This window comes from Podarcis bocagei, assembly GCF_964188305.1.
Source record: "Podarcis bocagei genome assembly, chromosome: 13".
NCBI classification, from domain to species: Eukaryota; Metazoa; Chordata; class Lepidosauria; order Squamata; family Lacertidae; genus Podarcis; species Podarcis bocagei.
In genome coordinates this window covers 28,796,894-28,817,286 of record NC_138138.1, presented here as the reverse complement: position 1 = coordinate 28,817,286, position 20,393 = coordinate 28,796,894, and the positions used below count along the sequence as shown (strand labels likewise).

The window sequence follows — 20,393 nt, the reverse complement described above, 5'->3', positions numbered from 1 at the left end:
CATAATTTGGGAAGAATATACTGTGGGGGAAGTTCATACCTGGAATAGACGAGAAGCTGGCTGCTCTCTGAGATTTGTGTACTCACTGATTTTGTTTTTAAGGGAAATATTTCCTTTGACCTCTTAAAGAAAGATTTCCCCAGATTTCCTTAAAAGTAAACAAAAACAAAAAAACCCCAACACTGATGAAAGTATGGAGAATTTCTGCTGAAGCCTCTGAATCTTCTTTAAATTTTTTAAAATAAAATTTATTTTGGCAGGAATAACTTTATAAAGGACTGAACTGCAAACAAATCAAGCCAGAGTACGCTACATATGTTGGTGCATGGTGTTTCAAAATACAGTGTGAAATCAGAGGACAAAATTGCAGCTTATTCTTGGAGCAAAGAGATGGGCAGCAATTCTTCCATCTGGGAAGGGCTTGATCCCTGTCTGTTTCAGTTGCCCTATATATATATGTACATGGGTCCCTTGTATCTAGTAATAGATATAAGGTTGGGAGGTGTGTGTGCTTTTTTAAAAAACAGCTGCCTTGATCGGTACGTAACATCAGGAAAAGTACATATTAATAAATGGTTCCCCTCCAGAACGGTGTCTTATTGTGGGTGTATTCTGAAACGTGTTCTTTACATAATAATAGTGCAATAGTGCTGGGTATATTAGTTGTTCTGTATTGCTTCCCAAATGAAAAGTTACGGGATTTCACACACACACACACACACACAAATACTGTGGTACCTCGGGTTACATACGCTTCAGGTTACAGACTCTGCTAACCCAGAAATAGTGCTTCAGGTTAAGAACTTTGCTTCAGGATGAGAACAGAAATCATGCTCCGGCAGCGTGGCAGCAGTGGGAGGACCCATTAGCTAAAGTGGTGCTTCAGGTTAAGAACAGTTTCAGGTTAAGTACAGATCTCTGGAACAAATTAAGTACTTAACCCAAGGTAGCACTGTAAATTGCAGGAAACGAAGCAGCATGACTGACTGCCCCATCACTTTTACAGTGCAAATAGTGTTGAAAGTGCAGTCACATATGGCTGCCCTGACAGCATCATAAAAGGGATATCCAGAATGGCCCTTAATCTGTGTTGGCAAAGAGTGCTGAACAAGGAGATTTGTACAGTCAGCATACTCTCCCTGTTTCTATCTAAACTTGAATTATGGATCAGACACTTCTAGGAACCAAACTTGGCCTTGCTAGCTTCCTCCGCCCCCTTTCTTCATCTCTTCCCGTTCCCTGGACTGCATGGATGATGCCACCATCCAAACCATCTTTGGTATGGCGTGCTTTCTTAATCTTAGGCAGCAGGACTGCCACCATCAGCTCTCCTTGGGCAAGGATGCTATTTTTACCTCACTTCAACCCCCCTAAGCCATACCCCACCCTGGGAGCCGGGGAATAAAACTTTAAAAGGAAGCAGCCAGGCACTGGCCATTGTCCTGGGAGGATTCACCTAGATTAAATTTCTATTTATATAGACCTTCTCCAGCAGTGGTGGGTGGTTATGACGAAAGGGAGAACAGCTGGTGTCAACCAAAGCTTTTTATAAAACACACTGTGTGTTTCTAAGACCACCTATCTTCTGGGAGAAGCTGTGTCCTTAGCAGGCCGGGCAAGAGGTGCAATTTTGGGGTAGCCGCAAAGCCATTCAGGTGCAGGGCCTAGGCATTGTTGGGTACCCAAGGAGGGGCCCCACACCACTCTCTGGAGATCCCCAGCCCTCAGCCTCTTTGCTCTTGCTGCCTGTGTTCACCTCTGAGCATGTCAGCAATGACAAGAGTGAGGAGGCAAAGCATCTCTCCCTCTGGGTGGTTGTATAGATTGGACATAGAGCAGCACAAGTGAGTGGTCAGCAGTGTCTTGGAGCGGGACCCTCAGAGCCTATTGAGGGCACTGTACCCAAGGCTCCCCCCAAAACCTAGAACCAGCACTGGTCAAGTGGTCCAATTTATATAGTCAAGGTAGTGGCACCACTAAAGTGACCTAATGCCCATGGAAGACCTTATCATAATGGAGTCATGACGATTGATGATTGGCATGTCTGCACCAATTTAACAAGAACAGACATTGTATTTTATCCCTACAAAAACAAAAGGCTCCAGATTCTCTTCTTAAAACACCATGATACTTAAATTGATTGTGTGTGGGGCGGAAAATATTGAAATTTCAAAAAAACTGTTCAGATGTATGCTGTAAAAATAAGTAATAAATTCATAGACGTAGTGCTTTAAAAAAAAATAACCAAAGGTTCCCTATACACAATTAATTTTAATTGGAGTAAATATATGACTAGATGCAGCCGAGGCCCCAAAATATGTAGCAGGTGAATGTTATACTGCCACCAGAAAAATACACTGTTTCATGTACAGAAACGTAATCCACTCATTATACCAACACTGATATCTCCTGTCAGTAGTAATATTAATGTAATATTTGTAATGTAATATTAATGTACTAACATTAAAGTAGTAATAATGGAGAATGGATGCCCCGCTGATGCTACTGATTTACTAGGTAAATTCTAAGTAGTATTAATTTTCTCTGCTACATTGTGCCTCTGCAGCAATAGCGCTGTGTCCTTTGGGATGCATCTCTCATCATGTGCACAGTGCAGTAAAAATGCCAGGCGAAAAAAAGGCAGCAAACCCAAAGATCGCTGTCGCTCTGCATGATCTCAGAAATGCGCATCTGCCACCTATCCCTGCTCTTGCATTCCTTTCTTCCTGTGCTGACAGTTAAACCTGGTCCGTCCACCCCTCAAGTGTCATTATTTTCAGGTGGGGCTCAAACACATACTGTACTGTCAAATTCAGGTTGTGCAGTTATAGTTGGTTGGGAGGATCCCCAAAAGACAGGACAGAAGCAGACGTAGAAAACCCACTGGGAACATAGCCATCAACTTTTCCCTTTCCTTGTGAGGTATCCTATTCGGAATAAGGGAATTTCCCTTTCAAAAAGGGAAACGTTGACAGCTATGACTGGGAAGTGTGAGATAGCATTTGTTTAAGTATAATGTTATCTAACCTTTCCTGCAAGCAAATCAGAATTAATGCTCATTGAAAAGCCAGTTTTGTCAAATGTCCCTGCAAAAAGATCAGGATGAATGTTCAATGAACAGGTCATCTGGAAGCACCCACAGAGGTTTCCTCCTGTGTAAATAGGTAGAAGATTTCAGCCTTAATCACTTCTGTTCCTGTTATACCAGGACAGGGCGAACACTACTGTAGTTAAAAGTTTCCACAAATAAGGAGACACCAAGGGACCATGGATAGGACCACTCTTTTGTTCTTTGTGGCAGTGACATTCAGGAAGAAGGGGTCATCTTTCAAGTGATGGAGTGGCTTTTGGGGGGTGGAAATATGTATTGAGCTCACTGAAGTTCGAAATAAAATTTAGGCAAAAGTTAAACGGAAATGGTATCTGTGCGCGCAGACGTTTTAATTTCAATGGACCAAATGTAGCAGAAGGAAAGAAGAATGGACACAACCGAAATAATAAATAAAGGTTTAAAACTGATGCAGGAGCATGCATTCTTTATATACAGAGGCTGTTACACTGTGGAAATGGAGAGTCCCTCTTACATGCCTTGTGGCAAATGCAGCTCCTGGGCAATGTAGAGGTGTGCGGGATATGAGGTAAGAAATTCTTGCTGGATGGATTTTCCCCCCTCCTCCCAAGAACCTGGAAGGAAAGCAGACGATAATTTTAATGCAGTCAGGGGGAGCCAATATGGAAACCACATTTGCTATCCCTACAGGAACAGATTCTAGACATTACAAAAGCATGGATTAGCATGGCAAGAGATGTCTTCTCCAGAAACGGAGGCAAGAAAAATGCCAGCTGGGATTGATAAAAGGCACTTGTGGCTGTCACCGACACCTGTCTATTCAGGTGCAGAGTGAGCTTGTAACTGGATCAGAGGAGGAAATTTCCACCGCATTTATCACAGTATCTTTATTTTACGGTTATCTTAATTTTGTTTGGATTCCAGTTTCAGCTTGTTTAATTTCACCCACTCTTCACAGACCTTCAGCCATTTATTTAGAACTGAGAGAGCAGCTCCCAGTTGCTTAATTAAAGAAATACAGAGCTGGATGTTCTCAACATATTGATGACACTGTACTCTAAAGTTCCTTGTGGCTTCATTAAGATATCATGCAGCATCCACAATAAAATGTTTTGCATTAACTCAGCACCTCCCTCAGCTAGTAATCTTTCCAAATAACTTAACAAAAGTAATAAAACTTCACATGTGAGCTTAATTTATGAATTGTTGTGCCCTGGGCCATGTTCTAACTAAGATTTATAGGGGAGCCACCAACAGTACCTAAAATCTACATTACACTTTTCACATTTTCAGCACAGAAAGCAGTCTTGGTTTTTTCCATTGCTGATATTTGGACACAATGGTTGCAAGACGACAGCGCTTTCCATTCCGACCTGCATTCATCACAAACAGCGCTGTTACCATTCTGCTGCAGTTCAGTTTCTGCCGAATACTGTTACATAAGTAAAACAGTGGGCAGGGGGAGGAATATGTAACTACAGTATTTAAATAAGTTAGAGCTCATCCGCAGTTAAACTCCCCGCCCCCGCACTTTCTAGACAGAGGTTTGCACTTTCCTGGTCTGGGTTTTTGTTTTGTTTTTGTTTTGTCCCACCACTTTCCCCAGGAAAACCCGCTCTTTAAAGCTGAATCAGAACAAATGGCAATTCGGGTTTTCTGCAGAATTTTTTCAGCGGTAAAGAGCAGATTTTCATGGGGAAAGCGCCATGGCGAAGGTGCTCAGACATGGAGCTTTAAAGCACGGATCCGTGCCTAGAGATGTGGCACAAAAGGAAATCTGGATGAGGCCTCACACAACTTGCAGCTGTTTTGATATAAATGGAATGATGTAAAAAAAAAAAGAGTCCTTAATTGTGTATCGTTTGCAGATTTGAAAAAGGCAACAATGATAATGTGAATGAGGATCAATTGTATTTACTTGACTGATTTTCATTTCTTTCATTTTTAAAATAGTTTTTATTGGAGATTTTATTGGGTTACAAAAGTATGTGCATTGTGTCTTATTTTCAGGTCATAGAGTCTTCTACATATCAGTTACATGCGATGTGGGACATTAATGCTGTATAAAGCTGGGGGAGAAGAGATGTGGGGAGAGAGAGAGAGAGGGAGGAGAAGGTGTGTGGTAAACTTAACATTCATTTACTTAGTGTATGTGTGAGGTTTTTGTGTCGGCGTCACTTGGGTAGGTTCTCTTTCTATTCATTTATAAGTCTTCATTGGCAGTGGGGGAAGGAGCCCAGGGCATGGTTGGTTGTCTTTTGTTGACTGCAGACTGCAATAGTTTCTGCTAACTTTTCCATTTTTGTAGGAATTCTCCAACATCCCTAGTTGCAACACACACAGGTATCTGGGATGTTTCAAACAAGGAAAGGGGAAAAGGGACTCACTTTAAGGATTCCATCTTCAACCAGACATGATGTGCTTGACAAAAGCTGAGAACACACAAAAAAGAGTTGTTAATTTTCATAAAATCAGAACCTTATGCATGTTCACTCAGAAGTGAGTCCTCCTGTCTTCAGTGACAGCCAACTCTTAGCTCCTTGCTGCCACTATTGCCTCACCACTGCCGCATAGAACAACCAGCACCACCAGAACAATTTTAAAGGTGTTCAGCACAAACCCCACAAGACTATTTGTTTGGAATTGGCAGGTTTTATGCACTCTGGAGAGGCCTTAGTGCCTAAAAATGCCATCCAATTCTGGGGGAAATAAAATATTTATGGCTTAAAAATAAATAAAAATCCCCATAATACCAAAACTTGGATTTTTTTTGAACTAGCATTCAGATGTAAACCCAAACTGAACAGTTCCCAAATCTGTCTGGACTGAATCAGGCTGTTTACTGAAGTGCCAAACTGAATTTTGCAGTCAGTCCAGTTTCCACCTCTATTTCATATTATCTGTGCAAGTCAATCAAGTTAAGCATCCAATGCAAAGCATGAGTAGTAATGTATTGCTCAGCGACTACTGGTCAAGTGCGCATCATACAGCAGTAGCAGGAGTCCCAGAAGCGAAAGAAAAGTGTGGGCAGATCCAGAGTTTCCCGATAAGTGGAAGTTTTGTTTTGTGTTTCAAAAGAAAATGTGGGTTTGTCCTACCTTCGTAGTTGATGCAGCCATTGGCATCTTCTTGCCCTGCCATTAGCTGTTCTACTTCAGCCTCCGTCATCTTCTCCCCTAGGAGCAGAAATCAAACATCAGGCTTTGTTTCCCCCCCTCCACACACAAAAATTGTTCTTTGAATAGGCTAAGCTGCATCAAGCATTCTGCTTATTTGCATCATGATCCAGGGATTTTTTAGGAGCAGAGGCTTCTGAATATTAGGGGAAACAGCTATAGCACCGTGGCAAAGCATATTCCCTGTGTGCAGAAGATCCCAGGTACAATCCTGACATCTGCAGTTAGATCTGGGATAGAATCAGTGTAAACCAGGGGTGGGGGACCTTTTGCCCTCCATACATTTGCTGAACTACCAACTCCCATCAGCCCCAGCAAGCACAGCCAATGGCCCTGGGTGATGGGGGCTGTAGTTCAGCAAACCAGGGGTGGTACTAGGGGTACCAGGGGTGGTACTAGGCTTTATTTCAGCAGGGTCAAAGACCTGGTTTGGCACACCCACACACATTTCTGTACACCCACCCACAGACTTGGAGCCTCAGTTGCCCCCCTCTGGAGGCTTCCCCCCCAGGGCAAAACCACCAGATAGCCCCCCTGTAGTTATGGCTCTGTGTAAACAGTACTGAACTAGATGGACCAGTAGGTCTGACTCAGTAGAAACCAGCACCTCATGTTCCTGCCATGCTCCCATGGGTACAGTGCCTAGTACACTAGCCAGCTGTGTATAGGGATTAATGCAGCAATCCCACATTACCCATTGGCAGTGAGAGCCAGTGTGGTGTGGTGGTGAAGAGCGGTGGACTCATAATCTGGTGAACCGGGTTCGCTTTCCCACTCCTCCACATGCAGCTGCTGGGTGACCTTGGACTAGTCACACTTCTCTGAAGTCGCTCAGCCTCACTCACCTCACAGAGTGTTTGTTGAGAGGGAGGAAGGGAAAGGAGAATGTTAGCCACTTTGAGACTCCTTCGGGTAGAGATAAAGTGGGATATCAAGTCCAAACTCTTCTCCTCTTCTGCTGCTGTCTATTGAGCTCAATAGAATGTGCGTTTTGCACAGCTGGCACTGCAGAACTCGTGTCCACATGTGAATTGCATTCACCCAGTATCAGTGATGGGAGGAATGTTTGTGAGAAATGTTCCCCCACCCCTTCCTTTTCACCTTGAAGCAGGAGTGGGGAACTTGTGACCTTCCGGATGTGATCAGACTCCAGTTCCCATCAGCCCCTGCCACCATGACCCAATAATAGCCAGGCATGGCTTTGATCTTCATTTCCCATCATCACTGACCACTGATCCTGCTAGCTAAGAATGATGGGAGTTGTAGTCCCAAAACAGCTGAAGACAAGTTTGGAAAACATTGATCTAGTTCCTCTCCCATGCTTTAAAGGTAGGCAGAGATGGTATACAGGATGCTGAGAGCACAAGCCAGGGGTGAGGAAACTTGGGCCCTCAGGATGTTGCTGAACTAAAACTCTCATTAGCCCCAGCAATCGTGGCCAATGGCCATGTCTGCAACTCTGAGGGGTAAGCTACAGTTCCCAGGATTTTTTTGGGGGGGCGGCAGGGGGGCACCAATGTGCTTCACTGAATGGTGTGTTTGCCCTCTTACTCTCCCTAAAGTAAATGTATGTGTGATTTGGGAGAAGTTATTCCCTAAGATAGATGGACCACATGTTAATTATCTGGGAAGGCTGAGGCCTGCTAAAGCAGAATACTTGTTGCACAATGCTCTCCTTCCACCATCATGCCACAAATTTTATGACTTCCTCTACCTAAAGTAGCAAGGACATGGCGCAGTTCAGCCCCCATGACGGTGCCATTCCCTTCCTTGTCAAAGACGCGCAGCCCTTCCACAAAGTCCTCATAAGTCCCCTGGTCCTTGGATCGGGCAATGTGCTGCAGCATTGGGAGGAAGGTTTCAAAATCCAGCATCTTCGCGCCCAATTCTGATGAGGAAGAACACAGAGATGAAAGATGGTGGGCGCGGCCTTCATAATAGGTCATTTGCAACAAACCACAGCACACAACTGAGGGATGAGCTTGAGTGCACCCTTCTCCTGCTCCCTCCTTCCTTCCCTCCATCTTCCTTTCATAAACTTGGCTGCCTCCCTAGTTGCTTAAATCACAATTCCTTGAAATATCTGAACTGTGGGTTCAAGGGCGTGCTCCCTACAAATCAAGAATGCTAACCAGGATCTGATTTGGGAGAAGCGCAAATTTCAAGTTTAACCCAGGCCAAGAGAAACAGCGCTTGAGCATTGCTTATATTAATTATTATTATTATTATTATTATATCATCATCATCATCATCATCATCTGCCTATCTGGGCAGCTCCCAACAGAATATTAAAACAACAACTGAACCCCATATGTGTAATTTTAAGCTGTAATTTTAAGGAAAATTTGGAAGCTGAAAAGGGCCAGATCCATCTTATTTTGTAAACTTGCCTTCGGGTGTTGGTTTCCCCAGCACCTTTAAGACCTCTGCGTTGGTTGGGTTCTGTCCCAGGGCTCGCATGACATCGCCACACTGGCTGTATGTAATCTTCATCTCGCCCGTTGGAGTCCTGTCAAACAGCATGAAGGCCTCTTTGAACTCTGCGCAAAAGAAGGGACCAAGTTACCAGTAGTTCTTTGCACAATGTCAGGAAAATATACCCATGATGCCCTAGAGATCCCACCCTAGGTCTGAGGAGCAGAAGAAGAATTACTTTTAAACATGAAGTCTGAGAATTATTTTTTTACATACTCTTAACGGTGATTGGGGAAAGTTTTTTGTTTTTTGTTTAGAGCCATTCTGGTCTATTTTTTCAGCTCCGCAAAAGGAAGACTACACTGTACCACAGCAGTCCTATTCAAGAGTTTTGCCTCCATCACATGAGGGAAAGCCCAGAGTTGCACTCATGAGCCTTGTCCCCCTCTCATATTGCTGTTGCCCTTTTGCGCCACAGTCCACACAAATCGTTGATAGGTCTGAAGAGGGGAGTCTGCTCAACCTATATAAGCTTCCCATGTGGTCTAGAACCCTTGAGCATGCAAGGGGAGCCTATACAGTTCTCTCTCAACTCTGAGCTCACTGGGCAATATAAATATTGGGTGCACCCCTCAGAAAGTGAAGCTTTTTCTCAAACCATTTTAAATCATCTTTACAAATATTCAGTCACCAACTATCTTCCCTGGCACAGCCCTGGACAGGCCATAGCATCCCTGGTTTTCAACAGCGTTAGCAGCCAAATGACCCGCTAGTGATGCATTAAAAAAAATATTGCTGAACGTCTCCACTATTTTAAACAGACAGCAGCTGTGCACCCCCAACCTGGATCCCCCTGCCAGGTTCACTGCTGAGAATTGCTCGCTCCCTGGCTGCTATTTGCCCCAGAAGGAGAAGCTTGCAGTAATCTGTATCTTCATCAACAGGCAGTAGAGTAGAAGGGCTGTAGAGTTATTTCCTGCAGGAACTAATTTGCCACAGGAGTTGTGTTTTCAACGTTTTTCTGTACACTGCTAAGAAATGCTAATGTAAATGCCTTAAATAAGAGCGGAGAGTTTGAGCAAACTTATTTAAAAGGTGTTGTTTTGCTTAAATTAGCATTAGGTTTTGGCCCAAGGTTACAACCCAGTGACCTTCTATTTACCTTTCAAGAGGGGTGTATCTGGAAAAATAACGATTGGTTTGTTTTTATATGTGATGGGTTTCAGCTTCTCAACTTGCTGCAAGATCCTCTCTTTATCCCTTAATTCCGCTAGCCGAGCAACAATAGCCCTGCACAGATCTGCTTTTGCCGCCTTCTGCCGTTTGGCGGAAACCCTGTAGGCTCTTTCCACCACAATGGGGTCATCTCTGGTGTCTAACTTCAGGATACCCGGCAACCACTCCTCCAGGAAGGCTACCAGGTCCTGACCCTCCTCTTCCTCTGGCAAGCCACAGATCCTGAGGATATGGGGCTGCACTTGGTCCTCGATCTTCTGCACCCGGTCGCTGAGGCGTCTGTTCTTGCCAACCAGGCACCCAATATCCCGGTGGCAGTCCTGGACCTTTGCTTGCTCGTTCTTAATTGTGAAGCTCGTTGCCGTGGCTGTCCGGACCAGGCTTTGGATCAGCCCTTCCAGGGTGTCCATACGTGAATTCAAAGCTAAGATCTTACTATCAAAGGCCTTCACTGCCTCTATGGTTTGCTCCATCGTTTTCTTGATCTCCAGCAACACCTCTTTCATGGAGGTGTCTCCACTGTTGAAGGAGGTCAAGGGCTCAGCACCAGTGTGCAACGCTGGAGACACGGAGGCCCAAGAGGCATCATTTTGAAACCTATGGAAATCTTCAGGCCTATTCACCGGCGGAGTTAGCTTGTTATTCTGCATTTTAATGCCAGGTGCAGCAGTGCGATGGCTGCCACATATGAGGAGGTCTCCTGTGACATCACAATGACCCTTCCTGAACCTAGGGATTCATGCTGTGCTGAACTTTAGGTGTGCATGGGTCCTGCTGCTGCGTCTTTCTGCCTTCTCGAAAAAAAGGGAACTTTCAACATGACAGTTCCTATGGATCTTAACAGAGGGATGGGGAACCTATACTCCCATCAGCCCCAGGCCACTGATGTAAATTCTCAAGGTCTTCTCTACAGTTTCACTGCTTTCCCCAACATGCTCTATGGCCACCACTGTTGATCAAGATATAAGGATGGTGGCGAGAGTGAAATCAGATTCTCGATATAGATATAATCGATGGTATCTAACACCAAAAATGTATAAATCTAAATCAAATAAGTGTTGGAAATGTAAGGAGAAAGAAGGTTCTTTTTATCATATGTGGTGGTCTTGTAGTAAGGTTAAAGCTTACTGGGAAATGATGTATAATGAATTGAAAAGGATGTTTATTATAATGTTTGTAAACAACAACAACACAGAAGCTTTTTCTTTTGGGAATTATAGGGATAGAACTACTTAAATTGTATAGAAACTTATTCATGTATGCTACTACAGTGGCAAGAATATTACTCGCCCAAAAATGGAAAGAAGTTGTCGTCCCAGCAAAGGAAGAATGGATACTAAAACTCATGGAATATGCAGAAATGGCAGAAATTACCAGAAGAATTAAGAAAACAAGATAACAAACTTTTTATAAAAGAATGAAAATAGTTTATTGAATATTTGCAGATAAATTGTAAACAGGTAAGAGCATTGGCAGGATTATTGTAATAACCTGCAGTTTTATAAGAGTATATATATAGGTAGATGAATAAATTAGCTAATTAAGTTAATTTGGATATGCAGAAGATATTAAAAATAAATTTAAGGAACCACAGAATGGGGGAAGGAAGTCAAGTTTTGAAATGTTAAAATGATTGTAAAATTAGTGAAACGTATAAACCTGAAAAGCATATATATTAAAAAGTGAAATCAGATTCTGAAGCCTGTAAAGCAGGGAGGGAAATTTGTAGCCCTTGAGCTCTTAGCAGCCCCAGCCAGCATGGTCAATAGCCTGGGATGACAGGAATTAGACACCAGAAATACCTGGAAGATGCAGGTTTCCTTGTCTTAACAGACAGATTGTCTCACACAGAGACAAAGGGTTGTATTCAACATAGTGCCAAGGTGAATGTTCTGTTCCGGAATGTTCTCCCCCCCCCTCCAGCCACATATCCCCTAAATGTGTTCTGGGTTCCCCCACCCCAATGCTCTGGAGAAGATTTTGGGATGGCATGAGGCATGTTCAGGGGGAATAGAGGGGGAGAAATCCCTTTGTGCTAGTACTAATCCTTGTGGTAGCACGAAAAGTTAAATACCATTCATACTCGCTAAGCCAAAGGCATGCTGGGGCCTAATGCATACAGGCGTAATAACCTGTCTGTTCCCCCACCGTGTGGCATTTGGCAAAGTAGCACCAAGCTTAAGGCAGAGAGAGAGGGGGAAGTTTGGAAGGCATGCAGCCACAGAGACTACAGTATATGTAGGCACTACAGTGCTATCTCTAGTTACGAACTTTCTTGCTGCCGCTGCGCCACAGACACACGATTTCCGTTCTTATCCTGGGGCAAAGTTCTCGACTCAAGGTAACTCTTCCAGGTTAGCAGAGTTTGTAACCTGAAGGTACGTTTGTAACTCAAGGTACCACTGTACAGCTTATTGTTGTTATAAGCCATCCCAATCTCTGCCAAATGGTAGCAAGATTCCAGGGGTCTTGGCAATTAACCAGGATTTGTGTTCGCTTGGAATGAGGCACAGCAGTAGGGTTGCCATATGCCTGGAATTTCCTGGACATAGCCGGAATACTGTAGTTGTTAGTGTCTGGGTGGAAATGTCCAGGGAAATCCAGACACGTTGGAAGTCTAGATTTTGCTGAATGCCCTTAAAAATAGCTCAGAAACTTGTAGTTTAATGATGAATTTTGATGAATTTTGGATATAATGGAGATGTAAAAGATTTGGATTATTATAAAAGATGCAGGAGGAAATGACTAACAATAGGACCCACAAAGGGGAGGAGGGAAGTCCAGGAGATTTTCTGGAATCTTGTTTTCTGTATGTTGGATATGTGATTGTAAAACTTGAATTTGAAAAATGAAATAAATATTTTTTTTAAAAAAAAAGCTCTAAAACTTCTGGGGGTTTTTTTAGATGTATCTGGACCTTCACTTTTTGAAATATGGCAACCCTACACAACAGAGACTGTAGTGTCTTTAAGAAATATGGTTTATTTACACATATTTACACCAGAGTTTTATGGAGGGAAAGTTCACAGCATTTACATCTCCAGAGGGTCTTGTCCTCTGCAGAAGCAGCATTGGATTCTGTGGCATCCTAAACACCATCCTCCTGTCTCTCTGTGACAGCTTGCTGTAGCCAGCCAGCAGGTCTGCTGCCTCCTAAGAAAGCTAACCAGTATTCTTTTCAACCTTTGCTAAATTCATGAATTTACGAGTTTACTCAAATTCTTCACTGCATGTAGAGATTATTGGGGGGTGGGGTTGTCCTGCCTCCCCAATCATATAGAGTGACTATATGGATTTAAACCCCCACCCCACCCCAGTGCTTACCTTCAATCTGTTCAGAGTTGAATTCAATCTGCAAGAGAAAGAAAAAGCCAGCAGTTAATGATTTGCTTTAACCACAGCTTTTGCAAACGCAAACACACAACCTGTGATGCCTGCTAGAGTCAGTTATATATGCTTGGGTTTAATGTGTTTTGTAGACTTTGAGATATCTGGAGGCTTTCAGTTCATAGGCAAGACTAGTTGTGGAAGAAATTCAAAGACTATTTAGTTAAATATGTTAAGATAGCTTAAATAGAATTACTTGCGAGTATCAGGTTGGCCTAGGATTTAAATATGTGATGTCGTAGAATACTATGGATAAAAGTTAAAATGAAAGAAAGAAAGATGTTAATGAACTAGGTAAATTTTATGTGAACTCAGTTTTGGAAAACTGCTACAATTACTTATATGGAAACTCTGCCAGGGGGATTTGAGGAAGTCACTTAATGATAACAAAAGTGGAATTTCTACAGTCAGGATATATGTTTGTTTGTTTGCTTGTCTTTTTTGATGTCTTCTTTTTATGTTTGTGAATATGTTTCTTATAAATTTGGAAAACTAATAAAAAATAATTGGGGGGGGGGAGACTATTTAGCTGTGGATCAGTTACCCTTTTAAACAACCTCTCATACCCTCAGGTAGTTAGTGAGTGTAAAAGGCTGGATTGCCCCCTCCTCCCCCTGCCAAACTATACTTTCACTGCACTCCTGATGGAGTATTCCATTCTGTGCATGTGCACAAAATGAGTGGAAGGAAGCCAATTCTGGATGAACAGAAATGCTAGTTTGTTTTCAACCTCGTTGTGTTACCGGAAAAATCCGAGGGCTCCCTTGGACAAAAACAAAGACACCAACCAGGATAACTTGGAGCAAAACAGCAGCCTGTAGGCTTGGCCTTTATTGAACTGTTGCAACAGGGTGTTCCCCTCACTCGCAGGAGAGAGGAAAGACCCAGAAAGATGGTGTGCAAGACCTTATAAAAACTTTTGAAATTCCCATCCTCTAGGTCAAGCCCACCCCCAGAAACATCATGCATACATTACAGAAAGGAGGGGTTGAGGGAGGAGTTGTGGTGGTAACCTGAGTGTCCTGTCACCTGGCTGGTTCTTCCTTTCCCCCTGCCCATGAGTCACTTCCAGGAGACAAAGGGAGTTTGCAGTTTCCTGCCCCCAGAGGGAAGATCTGATCATTGTCCTTTGTTTCAGTCCATGCTGAATCCACTCCCATATGCAAGTTCTTTGTGATCCTGATTGTCTTCTGTCTGGGATCATCAGGGTTGACATAGCAACTGGGCAGGGCTCCTGTGGATGTGCTGGGATGGTGAAGGGATTATGGCTGACCAGAACCAAGCCACCCCCCTTTGATAGTCCTTGTCATATGGAGTAAAATAAAAATGGAACAGTGCAAATCCGATGTATGGTTGATTTTCTATGAATTTATAACAGAAATGTGGCGTATGTAGGGTGTGAGTGTGAGTGTGTGTGAAGTTTGTATAAACAGAATGATTGGGGTGGGGGGGGGTTCCTGCTACAGTTGCCCCCCATACCCGGAAATGCCTTCCGGAACAGGCACACAGTGGTGGCTTCCAGACCATCTGTTGATTGAGGATTCGTCCCGAGTGCAAAGCTTCTTGCCGTTTGGGTTAGATGCTAACGTTTTCCTAACATGGTAAGTGGGCCAGCCCATAGAATCACACTCTTTCTGTGGGGCCACCTTTCTGTTTCTTTCAACTCCCTGCCTGCCATCTTCCCTACAACCAGTCCAGGGGAACGCACTAGCTTGTTGGCTTCCTCCTCCATTTCTGTGTTGCCCTTGTGGAACTCAGCAGGGAAGAGAAGGGGCTCTGCCTGTCATTGGCTCTGTCTCCACTTCTTCTTGGTGTCACAGCCTACCAGTTTCAATGGCCATCAGCCGTGTGTGTGTGTGTGTGTGTGTGTGTGTGTGTGTGTGTGTGAGAGAGAGAGAGAGAGAGAGAGAGAGAGAGAGATTTCTAGGCATCCTCCCAAGGTCAAAGTGTCAAGTGGCTAAACCAGTTCCATACTGATTTGATGCTATTAATAACCCTCTCCAGCTACGAGAGGCTATCTTGAAAAGAACAGGGACGGTATCAAAGGAAAGGAGAGGAATGGAAAAAATTCCCTCCCTGCATGATAACTGAAGAGACAAAGGACTGATGTCGTTCGTTCGCTAGGCGGGTGGTGGCATAAAGCAGATTATAGAGAGGAATGGGCATGGAACCCATCTGCATTCATGAAGGGTATGCCTGTCCACAGCTATGACAAATGGAACCTCCATTTGGAGAGGCAGTATACCTTGGATCAGACCCTTGGCCTGATTCAGCAGGGCAGCACGCTCCCCTGCTCTTCTTGGTTCAAAGGTTTAATATCAAAATCAGAGGCTGGGATACATTCCGTGGAAGTTAAGTAATTTGTGTAGCATAGTCATAGGCTGAAGTTGCACCTGGATATTTCTCACACTAAATATATACATTATATATACATTTTTAAACACTAGTGCACATACGTCTATTTTATCTTAGTTTTCCTTATGTGTGCACTGCTGGAGTTTAAGTGATGTACGCACACGCACATGTTCACACATTATGTGTTTCCTGCAGGGAGTTAAGTACATCTAGGCAATTTTAGACCCTGGGCATTCCTTCAAGTAGGAAGAAATATTTAACATTTATCTTCTCTATGTGTCTCCTTCCTCTTCCATGCTTTAAAACTCTTTCAATGTTCCCGATATGTTAGAAAGAAAAAAACAAAACCTCAAAACATTTGCCAATCCTGACCAGAACAACAACAAGAAGAAATTCTCTGAGCATGTTCAGTTTCACGCGTTAAACTCAGTAAAATCGCAGCACCCCCTGACTACATGAATAAAATGGAGTTTGCTTTCGATGCCTTGAACCTAAACCCATAGACTTGGGGATAAGCACCAGTAATATATATATGTAAAAAAAATAAAATGGGTATCTCACAGTTTATATATCTAAATGATTTTGCAAATAGGAGCAAAAGGATGTTGCTGCGACCAGCGTCAGTCCCACTTGCTGGCCAAGAGGGTGACATGGTGAATGTTTGCTGCTGCTCCCATTGTCTGCCGCTCTCTAGGCGGTCATTCAGTGGGGGCCTGGGCTCTGGGCTGCTGCTCTTGAGCACTGAGGTCCAGCCCCTGTGGCACTACTGTTCAAAGGCATCTCCTCCTATGCCCATGTACTGGCCAAACCTTTATTCCTTTTTAACATCTCCCAACCTCCGCTTCTCTAGGGCTGCAATCCCATGCACATTTCCCTGGAAGAAAGCTACATTTGAATTCAGTGGGGCTGAGTTTTGGGGAGGCACATGTAGATTTGCTGATCATCTCTGCTGGCCTTGACCCAAACCCATCTTTCCACCACTGGGCTTTGAAACCATAGCCTGTTTCCCTTCCTCCTTTCACAGTGGCTCCCTGTTGCTCTGCTTTTATTTTAAATTTAAAAATATATATTTAATACATTGATACTCTGCATTTCAAGACAAGTCTTCCCAAAGCGGTTTACTTACAATTGCGTATCAGCATACAATAAAATACTGTGCTATGAAAGCCTTGTGAATTAATGATAGGAAAAAGAGCACCAGAAAAGCCTAAAAGCCAGCATTATGCCAGCAAAATATAAAATGTACCAAAATCAGGCCAAAAATTGTATGTACAACACATACTTAGGGCTAAGTCTCAGCAATAAAAACAGGCTCAACAACTGCCAGTGAACCCTTGTGCCCTCGAGATTTTATATGAGCGTTTTGGAATGAAGACACAAATGGACATTCTGCATGAACTACAAAGCTCTCCCTCTCCTATCTCCCTGCCCCACATAATATTGTCACTGGCTTCTTTGTCTCTTTCCTCCTCTTCCTCCTCCTCTTTTCCTCTCTGTGCTGTTGCCTATTCCCATAATGGTCTCTCCCTCTCACCTCTTAAAGCCTCATCCCTCAAGTCAATTAAGCAAAACTCCTGCGATCTATTGTAGTCTCATCTCACCTGGTCCTTTGCTACCAGTTCACTCTCCTCTACTGTGCCCTCATGACTCATTGCTGTCTTCTCCCCTTGCCTACCGGAGAGCCCATAGCTCAGTGGTAGAGCATCTGTTTTGCATACAGAAGGTCCCAGGTTCAATCCCCAGTTTCCCTGGGTATGGCAGGGAGAGGCACCCTGTCTGAAACTCTGGAAAGTCTCTCCACTCAGTCTAGATAATACTGGTCCAATGGTCTGAGTAAAAGTTAGCAGCTTCCTGTCTTTCTATGTCTCTAGGCAAGGGATTCCTAAGGCTCGTACAACATCCAGCATGCTATTTAAACCAATGTTATGTGAAGCTGAAGGAGCAGCAGTTTGGATGGGATGAGGCAAGGCCTTTGGGGCAGATGCAGATATAGGAACTGGGGGGAGCCGCTGAAAGGTTTGGGTTGCGGTGAAGTGTCTCGTTGCACACTCTCTGTATAGGAAAATGCAAAAGTTATCATGATAGGTGCCCAGCTTTGTGCATTCAGGGCCTGAAAAACACTTGAGCCACACTTCACACCAACATCAGAAAGCCAATTTGCTCTTACGCAGAAATGCTATACTTGCAGGAACGTACTAATGTGTTCAGAATGAACAGTGCCATTCTGCAGAGGGAATCTGCAGATATCCTATCAGCTTTTGAAAACGGGGAGATTTCCAGCTGCTGCAAATAAAACCAAGAGTGTGTGTGTTGAACACAGTTTGAAAGAGTGATTGCTGATTTGCGGCATGAATACTCATTCCACTTTCACCTCTGGTAAATAGGCTAATTAGGATTTTGTACCGTTTCAGAAACCTGCAGAACTCATTTGACAAGTGGTGGTGATGGGACAAAAGAAATAAGTGTTACATCATAGGAAGTGAAAGCACCCTCAAATGATTTTCAACTCTAAAAAACAAACCATCAGCTCTCTCCAGCCCAAGAAACCCGTTTTACTGATGAATGGCAATATTAATATTTCCATTCATTCAAATCTTATTCTGCAACTATGAGAAAAACATTAAGAGGCTTCATAGAGTTATTTGGAGACTAAACAGTAGATTCAAACCTTTACTATTCTACTCCACTTGTAACTTCCAACACAGAGCTGAGCACTTGCAAGCAACAAAGCAAAGGTTTCGGCAGTGGCGTAGCGTGGGTTGTCAGCACCCGGGGCAAGGCAAGTAATTTGCGCCCCCTAACCCGTGGATTTGCGCCCCCTAACCCGTGGATTTGCCCTAACCCCAGATGTTGCGCCCGGTGCGGCCGGGCCCCCCTGCACCCCACATGCTACGCCACTGGGTTTCGGAAGAATTTGGGGCTTTTGTCAAGCACCTCATATTTAGTGACCTTTAAAACTAAGTTACAGAGGAGTTAAGATTTTGCAATAAGGTTTCTTTCAATCTAGCCATTCAGCTCCTGCGAAGTAGATTTAAATGCCCTTGAAGAGAGCTGTCTTGCAAAGTAAGTGGGTAAGCTGAGCTCTTGCAAAGCTTATATTATTTAATGCAGGAGTAAGATGTTTGAAGTCTTACTGTTGGAAACTGTCCAGAGTGGCTGGGGTAACCCAGTAAGATGGGCGGCATATTATTATTATTATTATTATTATTATTATTATTATTATTATTATTATTATTTTAAGAAACATTTTGTGGCAAATGAGATGCAACTAATTTGTGAATGGAGGTAGGAAAAAGAAAAGCAGGCAAGCAAATAGGAGTCGAGCCGACCAGCTTTCAAAGCAGTCTACCCCTAGATTAATCTTAGAATTGTAGCACTGTTGAGTTTGAAGGTACCCAAAGGATCATCTAGTACAAACCTCCTGCAATGCAGGAACCACAGCTACCTTGAAATGGCTTCTCCAATTGGAATCAGCAGGTCTGGGAAACAAGGCTGAGATTTAATAATTACGCCTTGGGGGCCATTGGATGAGTTTGTGCGACTACAAGGGATCTGATCACAGGCCTTGAATCCCAAGCCTGTAAGATTGGGAGCTACCGGGCACCTCCCTGTTACTTACCTTCACACTCTTGGGGTCGAAAGCAGGTTCTTTTGGTGGTTCTGGGGCAGGAGCCGGAGCCGGAGCTGGCTTGGCAGCCTCTTTCTTGGGTTCCGGCTTCTTGGGGGCCATGGCTTCGGTTCACTTGTGGCACGAGCTGGGATGAGCAGCACGGTGGGGAGGCAGAGGGCCGAGGAACAAAAGGCGACCCTGGCTCCCACTGCTTATATACTGAGCTGGCGGGTCTCGCACCAGAGGGGTGGGCAGAGCTGCAAGGGCAACTGCTGTTTACTATAAAAGGAAGGTGCTCCCAAAAAAGCAGCCCCCACCCTCCCCACTCAACAATTGTCCTTTGTCATCAGCACATAGTGCAAAGACCTGGAGTCACCAGCACCAAGGTCCTCCGGCCGCACAAGGCGGCTTTTGTGCACCTGGGCTGGGAAGGGCTCAGAACGCCTGCAGTTATTTTAAGAAAATAAAGGGTTGCCCTGGAGGCTCTCTATAGGGGGAAAAAGCAGCAGCTTTGCTGATCAAACTGCCCCAATACTCAAGGGGGGACAAAGTGTGCCTTTTTATAGGCAAGCCGACGAGTACAAATGCCATAGATTCCTTTTAAGTGCCGCATTTACTTCCCGACACTTTCCCAGAGGAATAGGCTTCAGACCTGCAGATACATCTCTAAACTGACTGGCTGATCCAGCTGCATAGCCTTACTTGGTTCTCCCCCCCCCCTTCCTTTTATCATCGTTAGCACTTCTTTTTTTGCGTCTTATCTTTCCTCCAAGGAGCAGTGGCGCAGCTAGGCAATTTTAGACGTTGTAATGGCGTTACTTACACACACACACACACACACACACACACACACACACTCACTTCAAATGGTAATGTGCTTTGCCTGCACCAGCAGGGGGTGGACCACTAGATTATTTTTGAGGCTCCTTCCAATTTTATGATTCCACTTCAAGATTCAGTAAGCCAGCACTGCTATGGGGTTGTTTTTTTCCGGTTGTGGGGAGGCTACTGGTTCTTCTGTTGAGTGCAGCCCTGGATTTCGGCCCATGAAGGCCATGGTGGCATCGTTGTCAAAGAGCCCGGGATGGCATGCACTGAGATAATCTTGTTTTATCCTCAGAACAACGCTATCGAGCAGGATAAG

The 20,393-nt window shown here is 44.0% G+C and overlaps 1 protein-coding gene across 2 annotated transcripts; it reads right to left on the bottom strand.

Annotated features, from left to right (window-relative positions):
• Positions 1–3,406: 3,406 nt before the first annotated feature.
• On the bottom strand, positions 3,407–19,448 carry MYL4 (myosin light chain 4). Of its 2 annotated transcripts, XM_081167550.1 has the most exons (7): positions 19,259–19,448; positions 13,222–13,249; positions 8,637–8,786; positions 7,961–8,134; positions 6,169–6,246; positions 5,458–5,502; positions 3,407–3,684 (listed from the first exon to the last, which is right to left on the bottom strand). In XM_081167550.1, exons 1-6 carry the CDS (start codon positions 19,367–19,369, stop codon positions 5,474–5,476), a joined length of 570 nt encoding a protein of 189 aa, XP_081023676.1. In that variant the 5' UTR covers positions 19,370–19,448; the 3' UTR covers positions 3,407–3,684; positions 5,458–5,473. The 2 variants fall into 2 exon arrangements, with proteins under 2 accessions (XP_081023676.1, XP_081023675.1); XM_081167549.1 differs by lacking the exons at positions 13,222–13,249; positions 19,259–19,448 and adding an exon at positions 9,824–10,562.
• Between the last annotated feature and the right edge of the window lie 945 nt (positions 19,449–20,393).